The following is a 22,569-nucleotide window of genomic DNA, read 5'->3' as shown; positions in this document are numbered from 1 at the left end:
ATGATATAGACAAAAAGAATAATTGGGTTAGGTTTATAGGTTTAGGAATTAGGACATTGCAGGCAGATGGAACAACAGGAAATCCCAGGCTTTATCAAGGAAAAGGCTTTGTCAAGTATGAGAAGCAAGAAAACAATCAAGGTGACTAGAAGAGAAGGAAGGAAACCTATATGAGATGAGATTGGAGAGGTATGTGGGGGCCAGATCATGTGGGTTTTGAGGAACATGTTGTGTGTTCTTCATTGTAATGGAAAACCATGGAAGATTTTTTTTCCCCCCAAGACAGAGTCTTGCTTTGTTGCACAGGCTGGAGTGCAGTAGCACCATCTCAGCTCACTGCAATCTCTGCCTCCTAGGTTCAAGCAATTCTCCTGCCTCAGCCTCCCAAGTAGCTGGGATTACAGGTGGACACTACCATGCCTGTAAAAAATACAATAATTTTTGTATTTTTTAGTAGAGATGGGGTTTCACCATGTTGGCCAGGCTGGTCTTGAACTCCTGACTTCTTGATCCACCCACCTCGGCCTCCCAAAGTGCTGGGATTACAGGTGTGAGCCACCATGCCTAGCTGCCATTGGAAAATTTTAGGCAGAAGGGTGATTTAGTTACTGTGTGTCTGGAGATGAGATTGAAGGTAGACAAAAGAAGACAGAATCAAGATGTCATTTCAATGGATCAGGTAGGACATAATGGTGGCTTAGTCTAGGGTATCATAATAGAGAAGGAATGAATTTGGAGATTTAATTTGGAGGTAGAGCCAAGAAGACTTGCTTACGATTTTGACGTAGAGATAGAAGGAAGGTACAGGGAGGGGCATGGATTGAAGATAAAGCCTCATTTTTGAGTTTGGGCAACTGGTGCTTGTAAGTATTATTTATTGAAATAGAAAATTTGGGAGAGGGACAGATTTACAAGGAGCTATGTTTTAGATTCAATAAATTTGAAGTACTTGTTAAACATCTGAGATACAGATCTATCAGGTAGTTGTGCAAGAGTCTGGTTGGTGCTAAGGGGAGAGGCTGGGCTAGAGACATAAATGTGGACATCACTGGCAGATAGGTATTTAAAGTAACTAGGGGAGGATGTCAAGGTGAAGATTGCCAGGGTTGAACTCCAAGGCATTCCAGGCTATGTGGCTCAGGTAGGAGATGGGGAACCAGCAAGAGTTAGAGAGGAGTAAGGAAGAGGAAGAGCCATGGAATGAGGTAACAGAAGCGAGGAAAGGAGAGTGTCTCTTTTTCTTTCTTTTCTTTTTTTTTTTGAGACAGGGTCACACTTTGTCACCCAGGCTGGAGTAGTACAGTGGAGTAATCTTGGCTCACTGCAACCTGGGCTCAAGCAATCCTCCCACCTCAGACTTCCGAGTAGCTGGGACCACGGGTACATGCCACCATGCTTTTTTTGTAGAGATAGAGTCACTACGTTTCCCTAACTGGTCTTGAACTGCTAGACTCAAGCAATCTTCTCTCCTCGGCCTCCCAAAGTGCTGAGATTACCAGCATGAGCCACCACACCCGACGGAGAGGTTTTCAAGAATAAAGGGTAAACTGTGCAAATGCTGCTTAGTGGTTGAGGAACATGAAGTGAGTGAAGAAGGGTCTATGGGATTTGGTCATCAATTATTGGTAATTTTGATGAGCAGTGTGAGTAGAGTTGTGAGGACAGAATCCAGATTACAGTAAATGGCAATATAGGCATTAAAAAGTTGGGGATAGTGAGTGAAAATAATGTGTTCATAAAGTGTTACTCTGATTGAGAGCAGAGAAATGGTAGGATAACCAGAAGAGACTGTGGGGTCAAAGGGGAGTTGACGTGCTGTTGGAAATAATCCAGCTGAAGGGAGAAATTGATGATGCAGGCAGGAGGGAGTGGTGTAATTATGGGAGTTAAAGCTTTTGTAAAGACAAGTGCAATCTGGAACTAAGTTTAATAGGAACAGGGACACTCATCCATTGTAATAGGAAGGAAAGTAGAGAACATAGATTTAGGTGCAGGTTGGCTTGTAGAGCTGATCATGGGAAAATGAAGTTTTAATTTATTTTTCATAGTGAAGAATGAAGTGAGAACACCACATGCCTGTTTTTTTTGTTTTTGTTTTTGTTTTTATTGCTTTTTAGGTTTTGAGGTACATGTGAAGAACATGCAAGATTGTTGCATAGGTACACACATTGCAGCGTGGTTTGCTGCCTTCCTCCCCTTCACCTGTATCTGGCATTTCTCCCCATGCTATCTCTCCCCAACTCCCCACCCCCCGCTGTCCCTCCCCTATTTCCCCCCAACAGACCCCAGTGTGTGATGCTCTCCTCCCTATGTCCACCACATGCCTGTTTGATGTGTGTGCCTGAACTTGAGTGCACATGTGTATGCTTGTGTGTATGTAGTTGGGACTGAGAGTGGGTGATGAGAGATGGCTTTAGAGAGTGATACTTGAAGCATAAACAGAGAAACACAGCATAATGGGATTAGTCCTGACCAAGTCTTAGAGAAGGGAGGAGGTAATGTGTTGAAGATATGGTTCCTGAATACTTAGCTCCCTTTTGGGTATGTGGGGTGCAGCAGTGTTATCCTCATGCACTGGCAGTAGGGAGAGGGATTCAGGATTCTCCCCCTACTTTGTAGGACTGTGATAACAATTTGAATGAAATATTCCTTTTAAGGGACTAACACACTGCTTAACACATGGCTAAGTGCTCAATAAATGAGTTACTGTTATTGTTAATTAATTTAGGAGGAGTGAGGTTTAGAGAAGAAGAGTGTTTTTCTCAGGGTCCTAAAAGGTCTCTAGGAAGAATGAAAGCCCTAGTACATGAGAGCTGAGGCCTGCTGGAATCTCAGACTGTGAGACTGATGTGCTCTTCCTGCCTGGAGTAGAGCAGGACAGTAGCCCCTTCGTCCTCACCTCTGAAATCTTGTGGCCATTCCAGGATATATGGAATCCTGAGCCCAATGCCAGCCAGCCAGTCTTGTTAAGCACAGTCCACACTCCACTCTTCCCTTTGTCCACATCATTCTTGTGCTTACCTCTGTTCATTGAACTAAAATGAGTGCTAGTGGTAAAACCTTGCTCCCCCATGATGGATGTCTTCTCTCCGGTCAAGATGTATAGCTGTGGCTTGGATCGTCTCCAGGGAATTTTGTGAGGAGACCAGTCTGGTCTTTGGCAGGTTCCCGAGATTATAGCCACATTGATTCCTTTCCCTCCTCCCCTTGGAGGCTGGCTATGGAAGGTGGCTGACCTTGATTGTACTCCTTAGTATCTCAAATCCATTCCTTGGTCAGGTTGAGACATACCTCCTGCCTTTCCTCTATGCTCAGAGAGTGGTCTTATGGTGTGAATCTATCCAACTTGTTTTCGTGAAGGCAGGCTGTCTTGTTTAATCAGGGCAGGCACGCGCTGTAGGGCTCAGGGCCCTGTTGTCCCTTTTCATGGAAAAGTATATTAATAAATAAGGGTGCCTGTTACTTCCTGTGTCAGTGCCCACTGCTCTCCGAGAGGTCCTGCCCTAGCAGTGTGCTGAGGGAGGAGCATTGCACAGATATTCCAGGCTTATTTCTGCCTGAGAAGCTGGCTGAGAACCCTCTGTTTGTGGTTGGCTTCTGTCTACCCCATGCCATTTCTTCCTCTTTCATGAAATGATCCAATTCTCAGCTGAGCCTTTCCTCTTCTAGCTTCAGGGTAAGGTCACTTTGTTAGACTCCTGGCTGACTGAAGGATAAGGTATGATAGTACACTCAGAGTTAGAGCTGGCCTGGCCTCTCTTACCTTAGGGTGCCATTCATCCAGGGACATTTTCTTTCTTGGGAACTATGGTGCTTCCCTCTCATTTTTTTTAAAGACAGGGCCTGACTCTGTTGCCCAGGTGTGGGAGTACAGTGGCACAATCATAGTTCACCACAGCCTCGAACCCCTGGGCTCAAGTGATCCTCCTGCCTCCCACGTAGCTGGGACTACAGGCACGTACCCTCACATCCCAGTTAATATGTTTAAATTTTTTTTGTAGAGATGGGATCTTGTTATCCTTCCATCATGGCCACCCAGAGTACTGGGATTACAAGTGCGAGCTACCAAGCCCAGCCATACCTTCCTCTTTACTCTCAGTTTTCTTTGAACAGGCTGGATATCAACACCAACACCTATACATCTCAGGACCTCAAGAGCGCACTGGCAAAATTCAAGGAGGGAGCAGAGATGGAGAGTTCAAAGGAAGACAAGGTGTGTGATGATTTTTCCCGTGAGTATAAGCCTGCAGGATGGCCTTGTTTTTGCAGAGAAGAGAATCATTTTTATGGGAACTCTTGCAATAAACATGGGATAATAATATTGTAAAATAATTTAAAGAACGATTCATGACAAATAAGAAACACTTTTAGATGATATAAAAAAAAAACAGTGCTGGGAGCATTTCTGCTGTGGTTTAGTTTAGAATTCTGTTTGCCATCCTGTTTCTTCAAACAGCTCTCTATGTTTTGAGAAATCAAGGCACTGAGCAGGGGTAGCCATTCTCTCCATTATCATAAGCCTGAGTGGAGTGAGTAGATTTTACAGCCCAGATCTCTGCCTCACTTACACTTGGATTAGGCACAAGCTTGTTCCAAAAGAACAGAGGAGCTGGCCCAGGAAGCAGGAAGCCCGAGTCCTTGTCCTTGTCCTTTGAACATGTAGCAAATGTGTTTCTTCTGGGCCTCAGGTTCTTTAAATTTAAAACATGGGACTGGAACAAGAGGATGACTGAGGGTTCCTCTAGCTCTAAATTTCTTTACAAGCTAAGAGACTGAGAGGAGGAAAAGGTGAAGAATTATAGCCCCTTGGCCATGCCCCTAATGTCTGGGAGGGATCACAGGTGCAGGTCTATACCAGGAAGAAGTCTCACTCTTAGATGGATCATGAGCTCCTAGAGTCATTTCTCTGTATTTCTGTTACAGTCCTGTCAGTTTTTGAAAGAACCTTCTATGATGCTGCCTTGGAGACCTAAGTTCTCCCTTCTTCTTCTTACAGTCCTTATTTGCATTTTTTTTTTTTTTTAATGGAGATGGAGTTTCACTCTGTTGCCCAGATAGCCTTGTTGTTTGTGCCGTGGCACGATCTTGGCTCACTGCAAGGTTTACCTCCCAGGTTAAAGTGATTCTCCTGCCTCCTGAGTAGCTGGGATTACAGGTGCCTGTTACTACACTCGGCTAATTTTTATATTTTTAGTAGAGATGGGGTTTCATCATGTTGGCCAGGCTGGTCTCAAACTTCTGACCTCAAATGATCTGCCCACCTTGGCCTCCCAAAGTGCTGGGATTATAGACATGAGCCACCGCACTCGGTAGTCATTTACCTTTATTTATCTCTTTACTCCTTCCCCTGAACCCAGGTAGTATCTTAGAGAGGCAGCATTAGGTTCTTGACAGCTTGTATATTACTGGAAGAAGCCACAGGTTCTTCTGATCTTTTAGAAGTAAATATTTCTGGGAAAATGAATCCCTTGGGGGCTAGGAAGCTGGTGTTTACCTATTTAAGATGTGTGAAATACAGGCCCAGTCTCCATATCTTTACTCATCTTACCAAAATCACTTCTCTGACATGGAGAGTGTATGTGGTGTGGCACAGTGGCAGCAGCAGTGGGTGAAGGAAGGCAGTGCTTGAAATTGCATCCTACCACAGATGTATTAGCCAAGGGGCTGAGGAGAAGCACATCTCCTGCCTGGTACAGGTGAGGCCAGGAGAGGAGTGCCTGAGTACCTGGGTGCCTGGGATTGGTCAGGGCTTTGGCTCCTTTCCACTCACTCGGTTCCATGTAGGACTGACGGGAACATTAACAAGTCAGCTCCTGTTCAGTGTCTTCTCTGTGGATGGAGGACCCACTTAACCCCTTTCTCTTCTCTTTGCTTTCCCTGGGAGTGTGTTTGGATTTCCTTTTCTGAGGTGATGGCATTTCCCCCACCCTAGTAATTCAATTAGTGTAGAAAAGTATGAATATTTATAAAAGTATTTAAAAATGTAAAAGCAAGAGATTACTTAAAAGTTTTAATTGTTTTTGTAATTAAAAATATTCCTTTCAGCCAGGCGTGGTGACTCACTCCTGTGATCCCAGCATTTTGGGGAGGATGAGGCAGGTGGATCATCTGAGGTCAGGAGTTCGAGACCAGCATGGCCAACATGACAAAACCCTGTCTCTACTAAAAATAAAAAAAAACTTAGCCAGGCGTGGTGGCATGCTCCCAGATACTCAGGAGGTTGAAGCAGGAGAATCGCTTCAAACCGGGAGGTGGAGGTTGCAGTGAGCTGAGATTGTGCCATTGCACTCTAGCCTGGGTGACAAGAGTGAAACTCTGTTTCAAAAAGAAAAAAAAAAAGTCCTCTCCCCTTGCAGGGAGATCCCAGTATCAGCACTGAAATGTAAGACCCCCAGCTCCAGCGCATTTGCACCAGCTGCCCACCTCTGATATCTGGCTATCATACTCTTTCCGTGATGCTGTGGAACTTAGGTTGTTAGCACCATCACTGAGGTGCTAAGTCCTGGGGTCCTTCTTCTGCTTTCATTTGGAGCCCGTCTGGATTGACTCAGCTCACTGCCAGTGTGCTATCCGAGCTGGCTCTGGGATTGGCAAATAAATGGATTTGAAATTGGTTAGATAGTTTCTTACATATCTCAAGCTCCTGGCTACAGATGCCATTCTTTTTTTGTTTATTAATCTTTAAACCTAGCCTATGTGGTGTCTTACAAGTACAGGATGGTGCTTTTGTGATTTATAGATATAAAATAGTATCAGATATTCAGCTATATCCTCTTGATTAAATTAGTGGGTTTTTGGGAATTTGATGTTTTGGGGGAAAAGAACATCAATTACATTGTATTCATTGGTAGCTTAGTAGGTTTTAGTGAATCAGTCTTTCCCGGAGTTCCTTGGTTCTTGGAAAAGCTCTCTCTCTCACAGCAGATTTGGGTTGTTATTGTTGAATCTCATCTACTTACCCCTCTATTTCCCTACAAATTGCTTCATGCTTTTATGTTTTATTATGTCAGTTATTGTTCACCTGTATTCTACAAATTATTGTATTTTAAGATACAGTCTTCTTATGCTTTCGATTCTTGGCAAGATATAATAGACTAATTTCTCCCTGTTCCCCCAGCTAAGGGTAGCTAAAAACCCTGGACATAATACTAAAAGCAAATTTAGGAACACTCCAAAACACTGTCAGAAGGAAGCAGACTGGCTAGGGATCTTGGAGCTTGTGGAATGACATGGCAGTGAGTTCCTTGGATTTTCTTTTTGTCCTCTATATATTCTAGACTGAGTGTTGGCAAATCCCACATTCTGGAAATGTCAACTGGTGCAGATTTTAAAAAGTTATAAGAAAAGCCTGCTATTTCTAGACAAAGAATTGAGCAAAGCACATCCTAACAGAACAGAAACCTTATTTACAATACCTGTCTTACTCTCGCCAAAGATCATGAAAATCTCCCCACACCACTTAGTGCTAGTGCAGTGGACATTGAGTTGGGGAGTCTGGACTTCTACCTCCTATTTGATGGTAGTAGCAAGCTGTACTCTGATTCCTCCACTGGGGTCACTGGAAGCCAAATGGAGAGCGTGAACTCATATCCATTCCTGATAGCAAAACAGTGGTAGAAGGCAGTGCTCTGCTTCCTCCACCAAGATGGTGTCAGTGGGAGTTGAGCAGAGGGCTTGACTTTTTACCCTCCACCAAGTAGGTGCTCTCTGCTTCCCCTGCTGATGTATTACCAAGAGAGACCAAGTGTGGATCCTGATTTTCCATCCCCTATCTGACGGTAGCAGGCTGCTTATCCTGCTGGAGTGGTGAACTTGAGTATCTGTCCTCTGCCTGGCAGCACCAACATGGTTTTTTACTTCTCCCTGATGACATGGTGTCAGTTGGGGTGAATGAAGAGTCTGTACTTCCATCCCCAACTCGGAGACAATGAGACTGTAAGGCAGCATTCTGCTTCCTTCTCTGGAGTAGGGCCAGTGGAATAAGAGAGAAGTATGAACTTCTACCCTCAGACCAGCAGCAATGAATCAGTGCTTTGATTCTCCCACCAAAGTGGTGTCAGTAGAGGACCAGGGAGGAACCTAGACTCCCACTCCCAGTGGCCAGCATCCAGTGGTGGCAGGTGAAGGTGTTTCCCCTCCCAACTAGAGAGTAGGGGTAGGATTTGGGAGAGAGGGGAGCTAGAGAAAGGGATTTTGCATATGAAGTCCTAGACATACCCTTTAGTAATTTTTCCTGATCCCATCCCTCTTCCCAGCCTCCACTCAATAGGCCTCATGCAAGAAACTGACCAGAATTAGTACAACAAAGTTTAGGAACTGAACTATAGTGTGGAATGCTGCCCAGGTTTTTAGATTGGCCTCTGGGTAGCACACAAAGGAAGCAGACCAGAATAGCACTACAGTGCTCTGAAAACTAAATTGCCATTGGAGCCACAATCCACACAAGTAAGCCAGAACCAGTATACTAACCCTAAATAGGATGGCTACCTACTAAAAAAGATTAAGTAGGATCTGGAATCTCATAACTTAATACCCAAAATGTCTAGCATATAATTAAAAATCCTCATAACAAGAACCAGGAAAATCACAACTTGAATTAGATAATCAACAGATGCTGTTATGGATTGAATGTTTGTGTCTCCCCCAAATTCATAAGTTGAAGCCCTAACCCTGCAGTGTGATGTTGTTTGGAGGTGGGACCTTTGGGAGTTAATAAGTTTAGGAGAGGTCATGAGGGTTGGGCTCAAAAGGGATTAATGTCCTTAGAAGAATCAGAGAAACCAGTACTCTCTCTCTCTACCATGTGAAGACACAGCTGGAAGGTGATTATCTGTAAGCCAAAAAGGGGACCCTCACCAGAAACCACATCGACTCTTACGTTGATCTTGGACTTACCCAGCCTCCAGAATTGTGAAAAATAAATGTCTGTTGTTTAAGCTACCCAATATATGGCATTTTGTTATGGTAGCCTGAGCAGACTGAGACAGATGCTAACACTGACATGACTCAGAAGTTGAAATTATCTAACAAGAATTTTAAAACAACTATTATAAAATCACTTCAACAAGCAAGTATGAACATTCTTGAAACAAAGTCTCAGCCAGGAAACAGAAGATATGAAAAAGAACCAAATGGAATTATAGAACTGAAAAGTATAATAACTAAAATTTTGAAAGTTACTGGATAGGCTCAGTGGCAGAACAGAGATGACAGAGAAAAGAATCAGTGAACTTAAAGACAGATAAATAAAAAATACACAATCTGAACAACAGAAGATAGATTGGAGAAAAAAAATAACAGAGCTTTAGGGGCTTGGGTGACTATAATAAAAGATCTAACATTTGTGTCATTGAATTCCAGGTGGAAAGTAGAAAGAATATGGGGCTAAAAAGTAATCAAGAAACAATGGCTAACAAATTCGCAAATGAGATGAAAGGCATAAACTCACAGATTCATCAAGTGAATCCAAGTGAACTCCAGACAGGATAAACTCACAGAAATCAACACCAAGATGCATCACAGTTAAACTTCTGCAAACTAAAGACAGAAAAATCTTTAAAGAGCTAGAAAAAAGCAACACAACTATAGGGTAATAACAATTGAGTGATAGTGAATTTTTTATCTGAAACTATAGAGGCCAGAGTATGTGGAACATTTTTCAGTTGCTGGGAGAAAAATGAACTGTCCACACAGAATTTTATAGCCATGAGTATCTTTCAGGAGTGAAGGGGAAATCAAAACACTTTTAGAGAGAGGAAAATTAAGAAAATTTCTCACCAGCAGACCTACCCTAAAAGAATGACTAAAGGATATTCTCCAAATAGAATGAAAAAAGAACAGAAAGAAACTTGAAATATCAGGAAGAAAGAACGAACAATGAAATGAATAAAAAATAGGGGAAAATGCAGCCTATTATTTTCTTCTTGAGTTTTTATTATTTTCTAATTTTTAACTTTTAAGTTCAGGTTTGTTACATAGATAAACTTGTGTCATGGGGGTTTGTTGTATAGATTATTTCATCATCCACATGTTAGGCCTAAGTACCCATTAGTTATTTTTCGTGATCCCCTCCCGCTTCCCACCCTCCACCCAATAGGCCCCAGTATGTGTTGTTCCCCTCTATGTGTCCATGCGTTCTCATCATTTAGATCCCACTTATAAGTGAACGTGGTATTTGGTTTTCTGTTCCTGCATTAGTTTGCTAAGGATAATGGCCTCCATGTTTCTCTAAAGGATAGATCTCATTCTTTTCCTATGGCTGCATAGTATTCCATGGTGTATATGAACCACATTTTCTTTATCCAGTCTATCTTTGATGGGCATTTAGGTTGATTCCATGTCTTTGCTATTTTGACAAATCTGACAAAAACAAACAACGAGGAAAGGATTCCCTGTTCAATAAATGTTACTGGGATAACTGGCTAGCCATGTGCAGAAGATTGAAACTGGACACCTTCCTTATACCATATACAAAAATGAACTCAAGATGGATTAAAGACTTAAATGTAAAATCTAAAGCTGTAAAAACTCTGGAAGACAACTTAGGCAATACCATTCAGGACATAGACAAGGGCAAAGATTTCATGATGAAGATACCAAAAACAATTACAACAAAAGCAAAAATTAACAAATGGGATCTAATTAAACTAAAGAGCTTCTGCATAGCAAAAGAAACTGTCAATAGAGTAAACAGACAACCTACAGAATTTTACAAACTGTGCATCCAACAAAGGTCTAATATCCAGCATCTGTAAGAAACTTGAACAAATTAGCAAGAAAAAAATAAAACCATCGAAAAGTGGGCAAACTGCTGAAGTTCGACCCTAACGAGATCAAAGTTGTATACCTGAGGTGCACAGACAGTAAAGTTGGTGCCACGTCTGTGCTGACACTGGTATCAATGCTGGTGTCTGACACTGGCCCCCAAGACTCCCCCCCCGGGTCTGTCTCCAAAAAAAGGTTGATGATGACATTGCCAACGCAGCTGGTGACTGGAAGGCTCATAGATAGGAAGAAAATCTCCAAACATTCAAGTCAAAGAAGAAATCTCAGGGGAGATTAAAAAAAAAAAAAAGATACATTGAACTAAATAAAAATGAAAACGCCGTTTATCAACATTTGCAGGATACAACCAACTAAAGCTGAAAAAGAAATTTGCTTATATTAGAGAAGAAGTAAGGTCTTGTATCTATAATGGAAGGTCCTACTAGGAAAAGATGATCAAAACAAGCTCAAAGCAAGCAGAGGGAAGGAAATAAAGCACAGAATCAAGCTGGATGTTGTGGCGCATGCCTGTAATCCCAGCACTTTGGGAGATGAGGTGGGCAGATCGCAAGTTCAAGAGATCAAGACCATCCTGGCCAACAATGATGAAACCCCGTGTCTACTAAAAATACAAAAATTAGCTGGGCATGGTGGCACGCACCTGTAGTCCCAGCTACTCGGGAGACTGAGGCAGGAGAATCGCTTGAACCCAGGAGGTGGAGGTTGCAGTGAGCCAAGATCGCGCCACTGCACTCTAGCCTGGTCACAGAGCGAGACTTTGTCTCAAAAAAAAAAAAAAAAAAAAAAAAAATCAATGAAATTGGAAACATAAAAACAGTAGAGAAAAATCACTGAAACCAAAAGGTGATTTTTTTAGTCTCTATCAAGACTAAAAAAATAGTCGGGCACAGCGGCTCATGCCTATAATCCCAGCATTATAATGCCTATAATCCCAGTCTCCCTCCCATTTGGGAGACTGAGGCGTGAAGATCACCTGAGGTCAAGAGTTTGAGACCAACCTGACCAACATGGTGAAGCCTCTTCTCTACTAAAAAGACAAATATGAACATGGCATGGTGGTGCACTCCTATAGTCCCAGCTACTTGGGAGACTGAGGCGGAGAATCAGTTGCGCCCAGGTGGCAGAGGCCGCAGTGAGCCAAGATTGTGCCACTGCACTCCAGCCTGCACAACAGAGTGAGACTCCATCTCAAACAAAACAAAACAAAACAAAACAAAACAAAACAAAACAAAACAAAAGACTGACAAACACATAAAGCACTAAGATAAAAATTACTTACATCCAGAATGAAACCAGGAATATCATTACAGATCCTGCAAACATTAAAAAGAAAATACAGTAAGAGAATACTATGAACAACTCGATGCATATAAATGTGATAACGTGCGTGAAGTAGTGTATTACCCAAATTTACCCAACATTAAATAATATGAGTAGTCCTATAACCATTAAAAAAAACCTTGAATTTGTAGTGAAAAACCTATAAAGGAAGTCTCCAGATTCAGATAGTTTCATTGGAGGTATTGATCAAACATTTAAAAATAACTAGCATCAGTTCTATACAATTTCTTCCCAAAATGTAAGAAGGAGAAACACTTCCCACCTTGTTTTATGAGGCCAGTATCACACTGACACCTGAACCAGACAGAGTGCAAAATAAACTACATACCAACATTCCTCATGAACATGGAAGCAAAAATCCTCACCAAAATTTAGCAAATCAAATCCAGCAATATGTAAACAGAATTATGCATTATAACCACATGAGGTTTATTACTTGAATGCAAGGTTGGTTCAGTGTACAAAATATAATCAGTATAACCCATCATATCAGTAGGCTAAAGAAAAATCACATCATATGTCAATTAATACACGAAGAGCATTTGACTATGTTCAGTACCTATTCATGGTAATAACTCAGAAACCTAGGAATAAAAACCTTACCTGATAAAGAACATTTACAAACAGTCTTCATGCAATATTATACTTAATAGTGTTAGACTGAATACTTTGTCACTGAGATCACAAACAAGGCAAGGATGTTCACTCTCACCACTCATTCAACACAGTCCTAGCCAATGCAGTTATGCAAGGAAAGGGAGAAATAAAACTACCTCATTTTCCAGATGACATGATTGTCCATGTATAACTCCCAAAAAGCCTGCAAAAAAAAAGCCTTCTAGAATTAATAAGTGAGTTTACCAATATCACAAGATATACAGACAACACAAATCAACTGTATTTCTACATACTAACAGAATATTTGGAAATTGAAATTAAAAACATGTACCATTTATAGTTGCTCCCCTAAAAATGAAATATTTAGGAATAAATCTAATGAGACAAATACAAGATCTATATGCTGAAGAGTATAAAAGTTGGGTGAAAGATGATAATGAAGTTAAAGAAGATTTAATTAAATGAGTGACATACTGTGTCCGTGGATTGAAACACTCAACATAATAAGAATATTAATTCTCCTTAAATTTATCTGTAAGTTTAGTTCAATTTCTATCAAAATTCCAGCAAGATTTTTTTGTAGATTAGCTTAAAGTTTGTATGGAAAGTCAAAGGAACTAGAATAGCTAAAAGTTTAAAAAGAAGAAGAAGTGGAAGAAAACACACCAGCTGATTTTAAGGCTTACTCTGTAGTTACAGGGATCAAGACAATGTGGTATTGGTGGAGAGAAACAATCATAGATCAATGGAACAGAGTAGAGAACCCAGAAATAGACCCATGCTAATACACCTGACTGATAATTGACAGGTACAAAAGTAGTTCAATGGAAGACAAATAGTCTTTTTAGCAAATAGTGGGCATCCATAATAAAAAAATGAGCTGTCACCTAAACCTCATACCTTTTAAAAAAATTAATTCATTACTTGGTATATTCTCTGGAGTTTTTGGCAAAAGAAATAAAAAGAAAAAATAATAATTCAAAATAGATCATAGATTTAAATGTAAAATGTGAAACTAAAAAGAATGAAAAACTTTTAGAACCAAACATAGGAGAAAATCTTTGGGAAGTAGGACCAGATGAACAGCTCTTATGACATGGCACCAAAGCAAGATTTATAAAAGGAAAAACTGATAAATTTAACTTCACCAAAATTAAAATTTTCGTGAAATGCCCTGTTAAGATGATCAGAAGATAAACTACTGGAAGGAAATATTTGCGTATCGTATACCAGCAGTCCTCATTTTATGTTATGTGGAATTGTAAAAATGTGCACACTGAAACTATGCAAAACAGTCTTAACATAATCAAGGGAAAAACTATGATTGTTCCATGATCTTTAAAATGTTTTGCCAGACCTTAAAACAACTACATTGATATTGGTTATAAACATATATAGAAATGAAAAAGCAATACTAATATTTAGTACACTGTAATTTAAAACATTAGAAACATTTAGATTATGCTGGGCACAATAGCTCACACCTGCAATCCTAGCACTTCCGGAGGATCACCTGATTCCAGGAGTTTGAGACCAGCCTGGGCAACATAGCCTAGAGATGGTCTCTGTTTTCTACAAAAAATAAAGTTTTTTCTACAAAAAAAAAAAAAAAAATCTACAAAAAAGTCTTGCTGGAATTTTCATAGAAATTGCACTAAACTAATAGATAAATTTAAGGAGAATTCCATTTAATTCTTTTTTTTTTGAGACAAGGTCTCTGTTGCCCAGGTGGGAGTGCAGTGGCAGGATTACAGCTCAAGCAATCCTCCCACATCAGCCTCCCAGATAGCTGGGACTACAGGTATGTGCCAGCATGCCACACCAAAAAGTCAAAAAGTACAATTTTTTTTTTTTTTTGAGACAGAGTCTCACTCTGTCACCCAGGCTGGAGTGCAGTGGTATGACCTTGGCTCACTGCAGCCTGTGCTTCCCAGGTTCAAGTGATTCTCCTGCCCCAGCCTCCCAGGTAGTTGTGATTACAGGCATGTGCTACCATGCCTGGCTCATTTTTGTATTTTTGATAGAGAAGGGGTTTCTCTAGGCTGGTTTCCAATTCCTGGCCTCAAGTGATCCTCTCACCTTGACCTCCCAAAGTGCTGAGATTACAGGCATAAGCCACTGCACCTGACCAAAAAATACAAATAATTTTTGTGTTTTTTGTAGACACTGGGTTTCGCCATGTTGCCCAGGCTGGCCTTGAACTCCTGGGCTCAAGTGATCCACCCACCTCAGTCTCCCAAAGAGCTGAGATTACAGATGTGAGCCACCACACCCAGTCAGTTTTTTAGTTTTCTGTAAAAACTTAACGCATTAGCTAGGCATGATGACATGTACCTGTAGTCCTAACTACTCAGGCTGAGGTGGGAGGATCACTTGAGTCGAGGAGAGCGAGACAGCAGTAAGCTGTGGTTGCACCACTGCACTTCAACCTGAGAATAGCTCGAGACCCTGAATGCAAAAAAAAAAAATTATGGCATAGAGCAAGCATCTTTTCTCTCTTGGCTAATTACCATACTTGTTTCTAAGTACGAATGAGCCTCCAACATTTCACCCTTTGTACTTTCAATGTTGTGAGATTCTCAGAGAATTCCTGTAATGTGAAGTTTGTTGCCAGTGTCATTTCATCCTTTTTATCACTTTCCTAATTTGTGTCTGTAAGTTTGCCTTTGCTAAGTTCCTCTGTTTGCACATCCAGAGCTTATCAAACAGTGCTGGTGTTAACATTTCCACAGTCAGCCATTTCTTCTATAACTCCATGTACATTCAATTGGAATTTCATTGGCAGAGTTACCACCTTTCATTTGTTTGCTGCTCTTTTATCTTTGCTGGCCAGTACTCTTTTTAAAAAATATAATTTAAAAAATATAATACAGATGGAATCTTACTATATTGGCTAGGCTGGTCTGGAACTCCTGAGCTCAAGTGGTTCACCTGCCTTGGCCTCCCAAAGTGCTGGGATTTCAGGCGTAAGCCACTGTATATATAACATTTTCATTTTTTAAATGCCAGAAATATAAAGATGGAGAACAAATTAGTGACTACCAGGGCACAGGGATGTAAGAGAATAGAATGGGAGGATAAAGCGTAGCTATAAAGGAGTAGCACAGGCTGGGCACAGTGACTCATGCCTGTAATTCCAGCACTTTGAGAGACCAAGGTGGGTGGATCACGAGGTCAGGAGATTGAGACCATCCTGGCTAACACGGTGAAACCCTGTCTCTACTAAAAATACCAAAAATTAGCCAGGTGTGGTGGCGAGTGCCTGTAATCCCAGCTACTTGGGAGGCTGAGGCAGGAGAATCACTGAAACCCAGGAGGTTGGGGTTGCAGTGCGCTGAGATCTCACTACTGCACTCCAGCCTGGGTAACAGAGCAAGACTCTGTCTCAAAAAAAAAGAAAAAAAGAAAGGAGTAGCACATAGTAGATTTTGTGATCATGGTGGGACAGTTCTTTAGCATGATTGTTCTGGTAATTAGATAAGTTTATATCTCAGGTAAAATTACATAGAATGATACACATACATGTAAATGAATACATGTAAAAACTGGTGAAATCCAAACAATGTGTATAGTCAACGGTATTGTACCTATATCCTTTTCTTGATTATTTATTTATTTATTTATTTATTTTGGAGTTTCTCCATGTTGGTCTGGCTGGTCTCAAACTCTCGACCTCAGGTGATCCTCCCACCTTGGCCTCCCAAAGTGCTGGGAATATGGGCGTGAGCCACCGTGCCCAGCCCTTTTCTTGATTTTGACATTGTAATATCTTTATGTAAAATGTTAACATTGGGGGAAGCTGGATGAAGGGTATATGACACTCTCTGTACTATTTGTGTTATTTCCTGGGAATTTATAATTATTTGAAAGTAAAAATTGTTTGTTTGTTTTTTGAGATGGAGTCTCACTTTGTCACCCAGACTGGAGTGCAGTGGTATGGTCTCGGCTCACTGTAACCTCCACCTCCCAGGTTCAAGCAATTCTCCTGCTTTAGCCTCCTGAGTAGCTGGGATTATAGATGTGTGCCACCATGCCTGACTAGTTTTTGTATTTTTAGTAGAGATAGGGTTTCACCATGTCGCTCAGGCCATTCTCAAACTCCTGACCTCAGGTGATCCCTCTGCCTCAGCCTCTGAAAGTGCTGGGATTACAGTGGTGAGCTGCAGCTCCCAGCCAAAAAGTTTTTTTTTTTTTTGAAGGCCTTCTTGAGAGCCAGGCACACATTGTTTTTGTGAGACAAATGTCCCTAGTTTCTTAATGTGCTTACTTACCTGTCATCTCACAGCTCTAGAAAGTGACTCAGCCTTCCCAGACCTCTTTGCTTGGCTTTGGCAGCCATCCAGAGACCACTAGCTGGGTGCAGGGAGAGCATCTCATGTTGTTTTAGCCCAGAAAATCGGGATGTGGTACCCCATGGATGTGATTGTTCCTCTAGGAGCTTGGCTTTTTTTAAGAGAGACTGATTGATTTCTTTGGTTGGTGTTTCTATGGAGTGCTTTGTAACTGGGGAGAAAAAAACCATAGGTAATAGATGAGCAATTTGGAGATGACAGCTGTTCATCATCTGGCTTTTTATAAATATCTATGCCTTTTAATTTTTCTTGGAAGACAGATACATAAACTACTGTGACTTTTCAGACTCTCTTTATGGGCACTATCCTCTCAAATTGGGAAGAAAACAGTGTCACATGTATAAAATATTTAATTAAAGTCTTTTATTCACCTTTAATGTAACTTCATTTTTAAAATCTTTATATGTGAGTGGAGTGGGGAGGGATTGAGAGAAAATTGCTTGAGATTTAAGTATAGTACATATAGTAATTTAGCCATTTCAAACAGTTGAACAAATTGTATACCTGTGGTTAGAGTGACAGTAATGACAGTGATTTAATTTTCATCAGCAAATCGCTCCTGCTCTGACAGCTCTTACCCATAGTTTTCTCTGTCCAAGTTTACCTAAAATGTTGCTGGGTTGGGTAGGGCAAGGCCAAGATATTCTGATTGTGAAAGGTGGAGAAGCAGGGCGTGGGTTATTCTACCTTAGGTCTAGCTGTTTCATGTGATGTCTGGGGTTGAAGATGAGCTTGCATTGCTTCCCCTTACCTCAGTGATGGTGACAAGAAGACTTTCTGTTCTTCCTGAACATTGGAAATCGGACTTGAATAAGTGAACCTTGGAACATCTTGAGTGTGTTTTTAGAGCAGAGTCCTATATAGGTGGACTTTGAGGGTTCTCTTCTCTGAGCGTCTTAGAAAGTGTTAGTATTTTTGATAGTGCAGATTAGAGAAGACTGTGAGGCTTGGAGCAGCAGTTTTTTGAGGATGGGCATCTGTGGTAGACCACAGACATTTTGGGGAGATGTCTCCAACCAATGTAATCATCTCTTTGCTCCTCTCCCTAGGCAAGGCAGGCCAAGGTAAAGCGGCTTTTCCGCCCCATTGAGGAACTGAAGAAGGACTTTGATGAGCTGAATGTTGTCATTGAGACTGATATGCAGATCATGGTACGGCTGATCAACAAGTTCAATAGTTCCAGCTCCAGTTTGGAAGAAAAGATTGCTGCACTCTTTGATCTTGAGTATTATGTCCATCAGGTACTATATTTCTTTGTCCATAAGTTAGACTTTTAACCAACAGCTCCAAAAATAAATCCCCCTTCTCTAAGCCCTAAGAAAATAGCATCAGCATCTTTACTTCTCTCCCAGAGCATAGACTATTTTTAATCCAGGCATATTGTCTTTTGTAGTAAGGTACAGTCTTAGAGGCCAGAGCCAACCTCTTTTTCTGTTTGAGACGGAGTCTCACTCTGTCACCCAGCCTGGAGTGCAGTGGTGTGGTCTCAGCTCACTGCATCCTCTGCCTCCTAGGTTTAAGCTATTCTCCTGCCTCAGTCTCCCAAATAACTGGGATTAGAGATGCCTAGCTAATTTTTTGTGTTTTTGATAGAGACAGGGTTTCACTGTATTGGCCAGGCTGGTCTTGAACTCCTAACCTCAAGTGATCCACCCACCCTGGCTTCCCAAAGTTCTGGGATTACAGGTGTCAGCCACCATGCCTGGCTAGCCAACCTCTTTTTCATGTGGACTGTTACCTTCTTAGTACCTCTGAGGGTACCATAGAGATAAAATAGACATAGTCCTTTCTATGTAGCTTATAGTCTGGAAGAGGAAGCAATTAAGTAACAATAGAACAAATTAATGATTAAATAATGAGATAATTTAAGATTGTAATGAGGGCTCCAGAGGGTGATGTAAGAGTATGTAACTGGAGAAGTTAGAGCCTAGTCATGGACAAGAAGGGGGGCTTCTCAGAGGGTGTGACATTTAGGCCGAGTGTTACAGGGCGATTGGGGTTGGCTGGGTGAAGAGTGGGGACTAAAGCAGGGACTGGCAAACTATTGCCCATAGGCCAAATCTGGCCGAATGCCTCCTTTCATAAATTAAATTTTATTGGGGCACAGCGACCCCTGTTTGTTCCTACATTGTTTATTGCTGTTTTTATGCTACAATGGCAGAGTTGAGTAGTTGTGACAGAGACCATATGGCTCAACAAAGTAAAAAATATTTGCTACCAGGCCCTTTAGAAAAAGTTTGCCAATCCTTAGATTAGAGCATTCCAGCTAGAGGAAACAACATGTGAAGAGATTCTAGGGCAGGGAAGAGCTTGGTAAGATTGAGGGCCTGGAACAGATTGAAGTGACTGGAGCCCAGTGGCCTGGAGGGGAACACAGATGAAGTGGGAAGGTTTCGGGGGTTGGAGAGGCGAGGTTGGGAATATCATGCTCTTTATGGTTTTAGCCTTGATCCTAGGAACCATTGGAGAGTTTGAAGCAGGGAAGTAACTGATCAGACTTATAATGGCTAACATTTCTTGAGCGTTATTACATACCAGGCACTGTTTCAAGTGCTCTGTACATGTTAATTCATTGACTTCCATGGGTGCCCTGTGAGTAGGTACCACTAGTAATCCCATTTCATAACTGAGGAAAATGAGGCACAGAAAGGTTATGTAATTGCTCAAGATCATCCAGCCTAGTGAGTGGTAGAGCTGGAATTTGCAACAAGGTCTGTCTGACCCTAAACTCTGTGCTCTAAAACTTTTGGCCATTCTGTTTCTTAAAGGAAACCGATACCTTTTGAATTAAGCTCAAAAGGTGGAGCTAACAAGGAGCCAGTAAAAGCCACTGATTTATTCAATAAATAAATTTATCAAGTGTCTACTAAGTCCCAGGCACTGTTCCAGGCACTTGAGATATGTCTATGAACAAAATTAGGGCTAACCTTCTAGCAGAAGCAGATAGACAAATGTAAGAAAGGAATATGTTATAAATAATATGTTTAAAGGTGATAAATATTGTAGAAAAATAAAAAGTAGGGTGAGCTAGGAACTGGCAGCATTGAGAAGGGGCATCTCAGCCTGGAGGAACAGCAAGTGCAAAAGCCCAGTGATGGGAGCCTGCCTAGTGTGTTTGAATCAGTGCGACTGGAGCTGAGAGAGAGCAGAGGAAAAGTAGATGGAGATCAGAGAGATAATGGGAGGAAAAATATAGAGAGCCTGTAGGCCATGGAAAAGCGTGAACTTGGATATTATTGGAGGATATTGAGCAGAAGAATGACGTGATCTGACTTACTTTTAGAAGGATTCCTCCAGCTGCTGTGTTGAGAATTAGACTGCAGGTAGGGGGCTTGGTAGAAGCAGAGACCAGATAGACTATTACAGTAATCCAGACTAGGGACAACAGTGGCCCAGGAGGCTGTGGAATCATAATCAAAGGCTTGTTTGAGATCCTTGTCAAGACATAGATCCTCAATGTCCTCCCATGCACGACAGTGCCCTTGTTCTCTATAAACTGAGCTAAAAGACATGCTTTCTTCCTTTAGGATTTTGCCAGCATCTGTGGTGAAAGGGGATGAGTGTGCACTGTATCCATAGGAATTATGGGGCAGCCTCTTCATCTTCTTTTTCTGCTCATAACTGTTTCTCAGGCCTCAAATAGCAGGACTCTGATCCTCTTAGAGAAAAAAATGAACCTGGGTTCTCTTTTCCGCTTTCCAGTCTTACTCTCCAGGGTAAAAACCAAAAACTCCAACAGCTTTTCCACTAGAGATAAGGATTAAGGATACAAGGGGTTTTTGGCCAACTCACTCCTCCTTTGATGTTGACAGGCTTCATTTTTACATATTTGGATGAATCTTTAGGTATCAGGTCTCTATGGGCTCTTACACATGAAACACCAAAATGACCAGAGAGCTTATCATACCTAGAAGGGCATGGGTCCACAGGAGGCTTGGGCTAGCAGTGCCCCAGCAAAGTTTTTGTTTTTCCTTGTAGGTCCTTTGTCACTTGACAGTGTCTCCCCTAAGGTGACATCCCCCTTCTGCTTTTACAGGTCCCCTCACCAAACTCATCCTGAGGTCATCCCAAAACCAGTCCCTGGCAGAAGCCACATTTGTCTGTTGGTACAGGAATGTTCTGGATCGTTGGTATTTCGACTGGAAGGGCTGGTGCACCAGGCTGCCCTACAGCAGTGTGAAGCTGTGATTTCACTGGGGGATTAAGTAGGACACGACTCAGCCTGAGTTCTGGTTGTGATGGGAGCTTGGGGTGATGTGGTATCAGCTTTAAGGAAGATGGCACTTTCCTAGCCAGGAACTTCCCCAGTCCATTTTCATTCCAGACTCACTGAATGGCATTTTGAGGAGCCGTAGGCGCCAAGAACCCAAACCAGGTCTGTCCAGGCTTCCTCACAGCCATATTTGAATTATTAAACAGGATATGTGAAAAGCAAAACCTTGTGTGTGGAAAGCAGATGGTGAGAGGAGTGGCCTCCGTCCGCCGCATCTACCTGGGGCAGTACATTTGCCTTCCCCCACGTGTCTCCTCAGTTATGTGCCACCATTTCTCCCCTTTGCTGTTTCCTGTTCTCTCCTTGTCTTGTCACTGCCCTGCTTCTTTACTCTCCTCCTGGGTGTTGGCATAGTTCCCTCCTGCACTTCCTCCTCCTCTTCCTCTCTGCCTGTCCCACCCCACCCCGAAGGCAGCCCAACAATGGTTTTGGCCCCAGACCCAGATGGGGAGCTGTGGACCTGGGCTGTGGTCATGGCTTCTCCTATATGTCACCAGGGAGGGCCCAGCTTTTGATGTGCACTGGGCAGAATGAATCGTTTCTTCCTCACTGTTAGTGAAATAAAACATGAGAAAACATCTCGAAAAGGCTGAAGTGCTTATATAAATGTCAGCATTTCTATCATGCTGAATTATCATTGTAGTAATATAGATAAACTGACTCTAGAACAGGAGGTCCGTGACTCTGGGCTGTGTTGCTTTGGAGCTGACCGAGTGGCAGCTGCTCTGCTAGGAACTCATACCAGCTTTGATAAGTGGCCATTCCAGGCATGCTATGACAGGATTCTGAGCCATAGTTTTATATCCAGAAAACCTAGAGGAAGGATAACCAAAGAATAGGCAGTGAATTATTATTATTAATATATTATTATTTTTTTTTTGAGATGGAGTCTCACTGTGTCACCAGGCTGGAGTGCATTGGCACGATGTTGGCTCACTGCAACCTCTACCTCCTGGGTTCAAGCATTCTCCTGCCTCAGCCTCCCAAGTAGCTGGGACTACAGATACGTGCCGCCACACCTAGCTAATTTTTGTGTTTTTAGTAGAGACGGGGTTTCACCATGTTGGCCAGGATGGTCTTGATCTCTTGTCCTCATGATCTATCAGCTTCAGCCTCCCAAAGTGCTGGGATAACAGGCGTGGCCTTAGGCGGTGAATTCTTATATTGTAAAATCAGAGCATATGAGGAAGGAAGGGAGGT

The 22,569-nt window shown here is 41.9% G+C and overlaps 1 protein-coding gene across 1 annotated transcript in view; it reads left to right on the top strand.

Annotated features, from left to right (window-relative positions):
- The window catches only part of SIL1 (SIL1 nucleotide exchange factor), a 232,707-nt gene that overhangs the window by 142,738 nt on the left and 67,400 nt on the right, over positions 1-22,569 (top strand). Inside the window, exons 5-6 of the mRNA XM_064366364.1 lie at positions 4,114-4,213; positions 18,146-18,337. Coding sequence (XP_064222434.1) covers positions 4,114-4,213; positions 18,146-18,337 — 292 coding nt within the window. The remainder of the gene's footprint in view (positions 1-4,113; positions 4,214-18,145; positions 18,338-22,569) is intronic.

This window comes from Aotus nancymaae, unplaced genomic scaffold, assembly GCF_030222135.1.
Source record: "Aotus nancymaae isolate 86718 unplaced genomic scaffold, 86718_ANA_hifiasm-v0.15.2.pri h1tg000064l_1, whole genome shotgun sequence".
Classification (NCBI taxonomy): Eukaryota; Metazoa; Chordata; class Mammalia; order Primates; family Aotidae; genus Aotus; species Aotus nancymaae.
The sequence above is the reverse complement of the archived record's forward strand: the minus strand, read 5'-3'. Positions and strand labels throughout refer to the sequence as shown.